General features: G+C 41.2%; 2 protein-coding genes across 2 annotated transcripts; one reads left to right on the top strand and one right to left on the bottom strand.

The window, feature by feature from the left end:
* The first annotated feature begins 186 nt into the window (after nt 1-186).
* LOC125291918 (plasma membrane ascorbate-dependent reductase CYBRD1) lies at nt 187-3,561 on the top strand. The gene is made up of 4 exons (XM_048238921.1): nt 187-674; nt 1,031-1,239; nt 1,566-1,720; nt 2,309-3,561. The coding sequence occupies exons 1-4, from the start codon at nt 479-481 to the stop codon at nt 2,613-2,615; spliced, it is 867 nt and encodes a 288-aa protein (XP_048094878.1). The 5' UTR covers nt 187-478; the 3' UTR covers nt 2,616-3,561.
* A 1,546-nt stretch (nt 3,562-5,107) lies between these two features.
* Nucleotides 5,108-9,921, bottom strand: si:dkey-69o16.5 (Alpha-aspartyl dipeptidase-like). Its single transcript, XM_048239467.1, has 9 exons — nt 9,796-9,921; nt 9,485-9,660; nt 8,609-8,697; nt 8,231-8,309; nt 7,910-7,985; nt 7,016-7,189; nt 6,157-6,216; nt 5,508-5,590; nt 5,108-5,296 (listed from the first exon to the last, which is right to left on the bottom strand). The coding sequence occupies exons 2-9, from the start codon at nt 9,577-9,579 to the stop codon at nt 5,218-5,220; spliced, it is 735 nt and encodes a 244-aa protein (XP_048095424.1). The 5' UTR covers nt 9,580-9,660; nt 9,796-9,921; the 3' UTR covers nt 5,108-5,217.
* Between the last annotated feature and the right edge of the window lie 1,276 nt (nt 9,922-11,197).

The following is an 11,197-nucleotide window of genomic DNA, read 5'->3' as shown; positions in this document are numbered from 1 at the left end:
TATATATATATATATATATATATATATAAAAAAAAAAAACATGAATCTCATCTGCATTCAATAAAAACAAGGACACATTGATTCTATTCGCTTGCAATGAAAACAACCAGTGTACTTTCAGCCCTGCAAGTGTTTACATTGTTTATCTATCAAACCCAGAAAGCCACATCACTGTTCCTGGTATCTTGCAAGACACGTTACGTGTCTTTAATGGAACAAAAGCTTTGCGGATTACATTTTGTGCTACTATTTTGACAGTCATTAGTTTCATAACTGTGCTCTAGCCTATGTGGCAAGTTACAAAACTTTGTGGACTAGAGGGGGCGGTGGAAAAGGTAGACGATCTTCCAGAAACGACAAAAAACGACTGGAGAATGACCCAACCCCTTGAGTGACCTCTTGAAATTCCGCAGCTAAATTTCCTATCTCGCCCTGCTCGCTTCTTCCGACGTCTCGCCACAATCGCTGTCTGGCAAAGATGATGGCGATGGAGAACTTCAAGCAATTCCTTGTCCTCCTCGTCTCAGCGTTGTCCGTCGGATTCGTGTGCATAGTTTTTGTTTTGAGATGGGTTTTCCACTTCAAAGAGGGTCTTGCTTGGGACGGTGGATTGGCCGAATTCAATTGGCATCCCTTACTGATCGTGATTGGGTTTATTTTCCTCCAGGGAATCGGTAAGTTTTGTTTCAAAGTTTGCTAGTTTGCCTTGTTATTCTGCGAGTGCCATACACAAAGCTTTGTTCTGTAATTAACGGTTTCCGTTATACGGGGCAACTGAGTTAAACTACGTCAGCTGTCAAGTAAAATGGCTGAAATGTCTTATAGATTCGCGGAATTCCAGTTTCCAGTGGATTGGAATGTAGCCATGTAATGAAGTAAACCCCAGTCAAGTGACGACGTTACGTGCCACATTGTAGTCTTTCGAATCCTACAAGCAGGGACATTTTGGCAAATCACAATTGATAACTTCAGATTGGCGTTTAGAACACTTACTCAAATAGTTTGCTTTTCATAAATTCTCAATTTCCAGCCATCATAGTGTACAGACTCCCTTGGACGTGGAGATGCAGCAAACTAATGATGAAGTTTATCCACGCTGGTCTAAACATCCTGGCGTTGATCTTGGCTGTGGTTTCTCTTGTCGCTGTATTCGACTTCCACAACGCCGCGAACATCCCCAACATGTACAGCCTTCACAGCTGGGTGGGGCTAGCGGCAGTCATACTGTACGCACTTCAGGTAAGGTCACGCCGGGTCTCATACTCAAGATATTTGCAAATCTGTGATGAAATCTCGACGTTGTACTGAAAAGCTCCATTATTCTCTGAAACTTCACCAAGATGCATACTTGGCATGCAACAGGCTGGGTAAATTGTTTCTAAGGGGTAGCCAGTGGTTCAAGAGGGTATGACTCACTTCTTGTATGAACAAGCTGGGTGCCTTTTAATGTTTCTTGATCATAGGTTTTCGTAAGTGTAACAATTCATTTTTGACACTGGAAATACCTTCAATGCAGTGTGGGCATGTCAAAGCCGTCCTTTAACCTCTCCTCTTTGACCTGACAGATTGTGCTGGGCCTGGTTGTCTACCTGGTGCCCATCACCCCAGGGTTCGTGCGGGCAGCCCTGATGCCTGTGCATGTCTACGGGGGCCTGTTCATATTTTCCAGTGTGATCGCCACAGCCCTCATGGGCATCACAGAGAAACTCATCTTTGGCCTGTGAGTTAAGTGGGAGACAGGAATACTATACCGCTCCATATTTTGGATATTATGCCAGTGCCATCGCCATATTTATCTGTGCTTATCGTGCGTTCCATTTGTAAAATGAAAATAATTGTAATTTGTTTGTTTGTGGTCCTTTATAGTTTTACATTTCAATCATGGTTAGTCTACCCATCCAAAAGTTTTATGTGAAGGGCACAAGAAATGTGGGACCTATGAAAGTAAGAGAAAAATGAATGTAGGAAAGCTGCTGTTTTGACACTAAGTTCACCCTATGAAAATAATTGTAATTTGTTTGTTTGTGGTCCTTATAGTTTTACATCAATCAGTAGTCTACCCATAGTTTTAGAAGGAACCAGAATTGACTCAAGGGATTATTGTGGAACCAATTGACAACTTCAACTTCACTAGTGTCAAAGTCTGCCTTCTCTCTGGTCCCAAAGGGATAGGTCCCAAAGTGGTGCGGTGCAGTTAATGGATATGCAAATAGTTTCAGCATGACCTAAATGGGAAAGAAAATTAATTTCAATCACACATAACAATTCCTCTCTTCTCTCCTCTTCTCTGCTCTGCTGCCCCTCTCAGTAAAGACCCCAAGTATAAGGACTCCCCCCCGGAGGCGGTGTTTGTGAACGTGCTGGGGCTCCTGCTGTCCGTGTTTGGGGGGCTAATCCTGTGGATCGCCACACGCCCCCACTGGAAGCGGCCCGCGGAGAGCCAGCTGCGTCTGGCACACAATGATGACCTCGCCGCCGCCGCGTCCGAGGCAGGTGCCAATGGCGGCGCTGCTGTCACCATGACGACGGGCGGAGACCAGGAGAGCAACGGAGAGCCCCGTAGGAGGAATGGGAAGGGGGAGGAGTCGGCGGCAGCGGGCAGGATTAACATCTGAGCTCAACTGACCAGGGGTCACCGGGGGTCAGATTATTATTAAGATTACTTCAGGAATATTATGTTGGTATAAAACTCAACACGGCAAAGTTTCTGATCTTTCACTTCAATACAGTTGTTTTTACAAATAGCATTCTCTTTGTATTGTTATCAAGAGATATTTTTGTATTAAAAGTGACTGGTTTAACATGGTCACACAGTGAAAAAAAACATATCCAAACTGCTGTCTTGCACAAATCCCTTGTGTGAGTCTGACCAAATACTTAAACGCACATTTCTAATACATAATTAATTAAAAAAAAAGGGAAAATAGGTGGGAAAGGGAAAACAACTGTATTACTTTATTACTGAATATGGTTGCGCATCAGAGGTCATGTTTCAAAGCCAGTTTCCTAATAATCTAGTTCTGCTCATGTGGTCTATGGGAGGAACAGGATGGGAAGGGCTGAGGATGTGCTTGCTGCTTTTCTATTGCACTAGGACTAGATGTCCACTGTATCTAGAGTACTCACTAGTTGAGCTGTAGTATAATCAGACCACCTCTCTTCTCATTATACATGTAGTCATGACCGAATATTGTGATGAATTGACTATGATAGAAATGTGATGTGCATGAGATTTGAGTCAGAGTGGGATGAGGAAAAGAGGATATTGCGGGGTTTTGTTTACAGTGGTCTGACAGACTGCTGATCATAAAGGTATTGTCTGCTTCTCATTGAGTAAACCAATAGCAATGGTGAGCAGCTTTCCATCTCATTTACATTTCAAATGAATGTCTGTAAAAACCAAACAGGAATTTAAAAGATGACCCCATATTACATTTGGGCAGAGAATACCTTTTGACTTTAAATGTTGACTATAAAGGCCAGTTTGTAAAGTGTTTTCGAAATGTGTAGAGATTAAAACCTGCTGATTTATATTTCTGCTATTAAATATATTTAGAAGCACTTGCTTTTGTACTCTGCCTGTCTGATTAAATGTATCAAACAATTTTATTTATAATGTTGAAGACACTTGTTATTGTATTTTTGAGCCATAAAGTAAATTATCTGTTTTCTGCTCTGTGTATACAAAACATCTGTATAACATAACATAACCTTATGATGTTTTGTATACACACAGAGTGAAGGCAATACACACACACACACACACATATATATAACCATAACCATACAGTATTTCACTTTAATAATTTGTTTTCTGAACAAATTGAAGTTAAGAGGGTTTTACAGAAATGCCATAAGCAAAGTCATACTTGGCATTTGATATGTCTCACATAACTGGCATTCCTCCCTCCATCTGCAGCTGTAGTATGCAGTTTGAAAGACACACTACCTTTAAACCACATAATTACATCTGACAGAACCATGGCCTGGGGTGCAGTTATGACATACCTCAACCCTCTGGTAGGATTGCGACCCCTAGTGGACTTTTTCAAAAATGACGGCACCAGAGTTCATGTCTCCCTGTCTATCAATCATTTATTTACCTTGTGCCAGCAGTTTGTAGCTGTTGTGAAAAACACATTCATATGGAATCTAAACAAGCTTACATGCAATCTGTGCATATTTTGAGTAGTTTTTAAGATTCATTTCTATCCTGGCCCATATGCAGTGTTGTTTCATTGTCTTTAATGTATACCTGGCTTTAGTTGTCTAGTCTATATGTCTATATGAATATTAATAATTAACAGTGCAATGCACAGGTTTAATGAAAGATTTTTGTAATGAAAATAGGTTGCATTGGCCACCTCAACCAGGACTGGGCTTTGATGACATTGGAGTACTTGAGTGTCCTTTTTGACTTTTGTGAATTCTTTTACGAAATGTTTATGGAGCAGATAAGCTCAAATAATCTGCTGACTGAAGGGTAGATATGATTAGTATAGATAAGATTGTCCACTGATTTCAACACCAGGGAGCCCATCAAAAGATGACTGGGACGTTTAATCAACTAGATGAGTTGAAAAAGAGAAAATATATAAAACTCTCTTCTGATTAGCATACTTGAGATATTGTGCTCATGAGAATGGACATACATGTGGTCACAGTGACCTGGAACTTTGACCTCCAAAATAATTTACTACTAAGTAATTCATCTTCGAGTCCAACTGAACGTTTGAACCAACTTTTAAGCATGTGCTTTGACGCGTTCTTCAGATATAGTGTTCACGAGGTTGGGCCTGACAGACGTACAGACGAACGGGTAATACCAAAGTCCTTACAGTCAAGTACCCCCACGTGGCGGCCATCTTGGTAACGCACTTTGGGCAGTTATCAGGCAGCTTTTTTCCTATTCAACTGAATGGGGAGGCATATAGGAAGGGGCGGGATATATGTGTAGACTACTGCCATATTGGCGTTATGAACTACCCCATGCATTTCTATAGAGGATTCTTTGAGTGCTGTGTCTCCTCATTAGAAAGTCTCTGCTAATACCTCCGGCCATGGCTATCACGCGTGGAGGCAAAACAAAGGTCACGTTACAGGTAAATGCTTTAGAACTGTTTATTTAGTAAAAATCACATGCTCTCTCATGAACCCTGTGCACCGTAACCACAGTAACCACTGGGACTGGCACTGGTGGCAGGTCAGCTTCAGTCCTCACAGTACTGATGCCCTCTCTGTGTCCAACAGGAAGCTGAGGTCATTTCCTGGGTCGTACTCGACAGCTGGTTTCCCCCTGGGAGAGAGAGTCAGCAAAACCACAGTTGTGTGGCTGAAAAAAAAATAACCTGCTACTTTCACTGTGTGTAGAGGAATATGTGTGAGTCACCTTGGGGATGTGAATCACACTCACATGGGGGAAAAATCTGTGCGTTGAGTGTGAGTGTTGAGAAAGACTGAATCCGTTTGTGTGTGTGTGTGTGTGACAGAGAGGAAGGGTATCTTACGGAGTAAAGAGTCGTGCTTTTGTAGTCCCCAGCAGCGTGACCTTTTTGCCCTCCACCAGCAGCATGGAGCCCTCTCTTAGGCCCTGGAAGAGTCCAGCCACGTTACAGACAACAGGAGGACAGCGCATGAGATAGATAGACGGACAGCGCGCAGCATGGGGTCAGAAAAATAGTGCAGCTAATAGACCAGCATGTTGAGCTGTCAAGGTACCCAAGGGCCGTGAACCGTACCTTAATAAATTAGTCTTAGCTAATGGCGATTGTCTGCCCTGAGCTGATAACAGAATGGGTAGACAACGTTAGCAAGTGGCCAGAGATTCATTAGCGTGTATACATGCAAAAAAGTAGTACAAGTAAGCATTTTTATTGACGTTTCCTTGATGTTTCAGTCAATTCACACACACACACAATTCAATGGGATGGAAAGCTTTCTGACCCTAACATGCGCACACCTTTTCTATAACGTGGACCGTGAAGGGGTCTATAGTACCATATAGTATACTCCAGCAAAGCATAGTACAGCATTGCATTGTATAGTATAGTTTAGTATAGAAAAGTATAGTATCATATAGGATATGATAGCATAGTACAGTACAGCGTAGCATAGCATAGAGCATCGTATAGTGAAGGATAAAGTCTAGTGGCTCACCAGGACAATGGGAGTGTTGGGCTCCTCATGGTACTGAGTGATGCGCTGTTCTCGGGTCTCCTGTAATAGAGATGAGACAAATAAATAAATATGTCATTACGTACAAATCAAGAACTAATAAATAACTCATTCACAGGCATGTGAAACTTGCAGCTCTGACGAAAAGAAATTCTAATCTAAACCATGTAATTGGTCAATTTAAACCAATAAAGCCAAAATAGAACAATTTGGCCCTTTAATTCATGGAACACATGAGCACAAGTATTCTGCTGCTTTAGGAAGAATTCCATTTCCTGCAGTGATTTAAACAAAGTAAATGTGATACACAAACCCTCCCCAAACAATGTTTTACACTAGTCTGAAAAAGTACCAACTGACTTCAGATCTTACCACATACACCAGAATGAATGCACATTATCTAGGTGCTCTAGCAACAAAAATGTTTTCTAACCTCCTCTTTTATAAGATTAGCATAAGATGTTTAACATAGACTTTTTTTCCCTGTCGAATGAAATCCAAAAACATGCCAAATATGGAACACACACTTCTGCAATTTATTGTCCTTTTAGGTTTTACACACTGCAGATATCTAGACTTATCAGTGCTTCTGCTTATTCTGAGTAACTAACTATTTATAATCTCATTGTGTTAACACAAATACTGGCCACCTTGTGTTTTGGTTGTGCAACATACGAGACTTGGTTTGTAAATGAGCATGGTTAGTCTATTACTATGAAATATATTGACTTTACTTAGACTGTTAATTTGAACTGTTTGTTTTTGTTTGTCGTAAGTCACTCTGGATAAAAAGCATCTGCTAAGTAAGTAGGAAAACAAGAACAAAAACATGTTGTCTTACACCCATGTGTCGGCTGTTGGGGTCTGTGTCCAGGTAATGGGGGTTGATGTTGAAGGGCACCAGGCCGATGGCAGCGAAGGTGGGTGGGTACACGATGGGCATGTCGTTGGTGGTGTTGATGCTGACCGTAGAGACGTTGGTGCCCGCGCTGGAGCCCATGTAGGGAACGCCGTCCTGTAACACAAACTCAAGGTCACTCCAATGTCACAGGTGAAGATGTGTAGCATCAGTCTCAATTAGTACTGCTACAAAGCTAACCTCATAGCATTACTTACTTAAAAGTGATTTACAAGTTATTTACAAACAGATTGTATGTTTATAAACAGGCTGCACTGCTTGTTATTCTTGTTGTGGGATTCTTTGTCTTTGCTTCTATTAGGTTCTCTTTTGTAGCACAGTTCTCAGTCTTGTCAATGACCACAAAAGCAGAAGAGGACTGAGCAACACGGCATGTATGGATACTCCAGTTGTTTTTCAGGCACTGCACCAAAGGGTTTGATTATAACCAATATGCTTCTATTCACTATATAACTAATAGTTTGCCGGTAAATTCTGCCACTTTTGAAGCTACTTACTGTTGACTTCATGAAAAACTTAAGGGGAAGTGCCAAGTTCCTTACAGCCAGAGTTCAACGTTAACTTTTAAAAGTGGTTAAAAATGGTTAAAAGTGATTGCCAGCTTGGCAACCAGGCCTGAGGTTATGGTTATGGTTGCCAAAGCCAACCAAATCTGGTTGTCACTTCTAACAATTTGGTACCCAAGGGCAACCAGGCAACCATTAATGTCGAGCCCTGCTTACTGCAGCTGTTGCTGGTTAGGCTTAAATCTGCCTCATTGGTTAGTCTCACTGAATAAAACCATCTGCCTTATGAGAAAATGCAAATAGAACTCACATCAAATACACGCTTCCTGATCTCAGTCACCAGCTTGTTGTCATAGAGGTTCTTGAGCAGACGGAATGTGTTGCCCCTCCTGGAATTTTCAAGATACAACATACAGCACAACTCTGAGAAACTACATACCGGTAATTACTAAAAAAAAAAAAAAAACTATAAGTAGACTGGGTAGAAGAGGCTATACTGTATATCGTAATATATGTGAGGAAAATGAATAAAGACCTACCAATGAAAATGAATAAAGACCTAGCAATGAAAATTAATGAAGACCTACCGATGAAAATTAATGAAGACCTACCGATGAAAAGTAATGAAGACCTACCGATGAAAATGGCCTCAGCTTTCCTCACAGCCTCCACTGGATCAGCTGCCTCATGCACACCGTCCACCTCATAACCTGTGGGCAAGGATCAGATTGAAGCCGTATTGGCACAGCAGTCTTAATAACCCGGCTCCACCATTAAGTCTAAGATTGACAAAACAGTAACACAAGGCATGCTATAAAAGGTCATGCCTTCTTTTGATTAAAAGTTAAATACTATTAAACAATGTTATTGATCAATTATATAATTAATTTGGGGCAATTGCAATTTTACACTTGAGCAGATTACACCTTTTGAGTTATATTATGTTAACCTCTGATGTGCACATACACGTAATGCCCATGTATGCTATGGCCACAGAATGAGTTGTTACCTAGGGTCTTGAACTTGCTTCTTGCTGTTTTGGTGTAAGCATCTCGGTCATGTAGGGCGTAAGGAACAAATAGAACCCTCTTCACTCCCCTGTTGTGATGGAGAATGACTCATTAAGTGTCATTAAGAAGTCATTAAGACAGGTGAAATAATAATTGTAATGATTAACCCTAGGGAATGCTGGAAAATGAGTGTTCTAAAGAATATCTGGGTTCATTCAGAGATAGATAGATCTATCTATATGGCTCTGGGTTCATTGAATTCAACATAGAATTTTAGAACCTTCAAATGTGGCGGAACAGAATCTTATGTTAGAATGTTCAAAAACCCACACCAAGGGTTAATGTGGCTACACTGGCACAACTGTTTTGGCTACAATTTGCCATTATATCATTAATAGGTTTAGGGTGCATTTGGTGTTGTTGTTGTTGAAAAGCAAAAGTGTTTCTAGGCATACTGATGTGTGTGTTCTTTGTGTAGCCCATCCAGGTTGATTTATGTCATTCTTAATTTTCTTCAAGCATTAACAGAATCAGGCATGTTATTATATGTCAGTACAATTCCGGATTATTCTTCTCTAGTTCAGTTAACTCCTTTTTGAGAACTGCTTTGAAAACTACACCTTTAATTCCTGGTCAGAGCAATTCAACATTTTCTCATGGGCCAATCATTTTATTCAAGAGCTATATTTATGCTGCCAATAAAGTAGTAGACCCAATACTTCCAGTTTACTAGCATATTTCTGGTTTACCATTTACCTCAATGAGGTTTCTAAAAACGATTTAGTAAACATAAACAAGTTGTATACCATATTATTCCACTATTTCAGAGAGACAGACATTTTTAAAGATGCAACGCATAAGCCTAGCCTACTTACTTTCCAAAAAAGTCTTGAATCTGTGTCTGGCAGTGGTCAAGATATCCACCCCCATAGAGGGTTGAATTTGACACCAGCAGTAGTCTTCTCTTCATGTCTTTAAAAAGGGGAAATAAATGCAGACAGTATGTGCAACAGCAGGCTATTCCTTTCAAACTTGCTGTAGCCAGCAACTTCTGAAAAGGAACCGCACAGATAGACTATCAGTAAAACCTAGTACAAAGTTTATTAGGTGGCCAAGGATTGTCTGATCATAAAGTAGCCGAACGATTTGCTGACGGGTCGGGATAAGGAACGTTTCAATAAATCACCTTTGCTCAATGTTCAGAAAACCGTAGGCTTGCTTGATTGCTGTTAACTCACAATGAATTCTGGCAGGTAGGCTGAACTATGTGCACCATAGTAAATTTGCCATTAAAATGTGCAAAACATTAAGTAGGCTACATACCAACGGCGTTATTTCGACAGGCTATACAAGACCATCAGACTTGTGGTGAGTTTATTACTTATTACTCACAGAGACATATGTAAACAAAGTTAAATCATCATGTCCGTCCGTCGGTCCGATTTACTGTGTCTGTGGAAAGCTGCCTGTCACATGATAGTATTGCCTACGTCATCCCGAATGCGTCCCAATGAAAACAAAACTGGCTCGATTCGTGGTGCACCAGTTCACTCCAACCCTGACAGCCCATTGTGCTATTTATCCATCCTGAAAGTCAGCTATAATTCTTAAACCACAGAATACAGTAACTAGCGGTGTGAATGACAGAATTATGTCAAAGTTCAAGTTTTTTCAAGTAGCCAACTGTTTGACGCAATCAGTGGACCAGTAAGTGTATCGCTTTGCGTAGCTTAAAACGTTAGCTAGTTGGTAATAAAGTTAGCCGTTTGACAGGGAAAGTAAATGCAGCTTGTGGCGTGGCGTCTGTTGTTGTCGATGTTGGCCATCGTGTCCTTGCCCGCATTTCTTTGGGAATGAACTCTCTCTCCCTCATTATCGCTTTTTTCTTTTCATTCAGTGCAGAAAGGGGGCAACACAAGCCGCAAACAACATCAGAACATGTGAATGAAAAGCTGAACGGTCTGCTCCGGCAGTTTTAATGGCTCAACGAGACCGTTTTATTTCCTGTTATGTGGGTGAAGCGGGGGGTGCTCTTTTAATGTACACACTTTAAGGCCTGGGTGGAGCAGTATTTAGTAAGGAAGCATTTTATAGCCGAAATGGTTGAGGAGATTGAGTGAGAGAGATGTGGTCTCGGCTGCTGCGGTTAGCAAACCTAGGGCCCGTAGTCAGACCATCACCACAGTAACAGCATAGTTCCCATTCTTCCGCTAAACCTCAAGCAGGCCACGCCAATTCTTCTCACTGCCCGCGCAGTGCAGTGTGTGCCTGTGTGTAGCTGCGGCGACAGACGGAAAGCTTGTGTGTGTGTTTGTGTGTACAGTACGGTCTGTTTGCAGTTGTAAATATTGTGGTCAGCCGTTCTGTCTAAATATCTGTCTTCAAGGAGACCGCTTCATTCATCTTTTTTGTCCACATTGAAGCGGCCCCTTTGTGTGCATGCATCTGTGAGCAACATCTGTTTTGACAAAGTAGGATTTAGTGCCTGGGAGTTAAAACAAAGACAGAAAGCACATTTCACATGGTCAGAGTCAACTAGGAATGTTTCTGTCAACGAAAACACAGCCATTTATTTCTCTTATTCATTT

This window comes from Alosa alosa, chromosome 3 (genome assembly GCF_017589495.1).
Source record: "Alosa alosa isolate M-15738 ecotype Scorff River chromosome 3, AALO_Geno_1.1, whole genome shotgun sequence".
Classification (NCBI taxonomy): Eukaryota; Metazoa; Chordata; class Actinopteri; order Clupeiformes; family Clupeidae; genus Alosa; species Alosa alosa.
The sequence above is the reverse complement of the archived record's forward strand: the minus strand, read 5'-3'. Positions and strand labels throughout refer to the sequence as shown.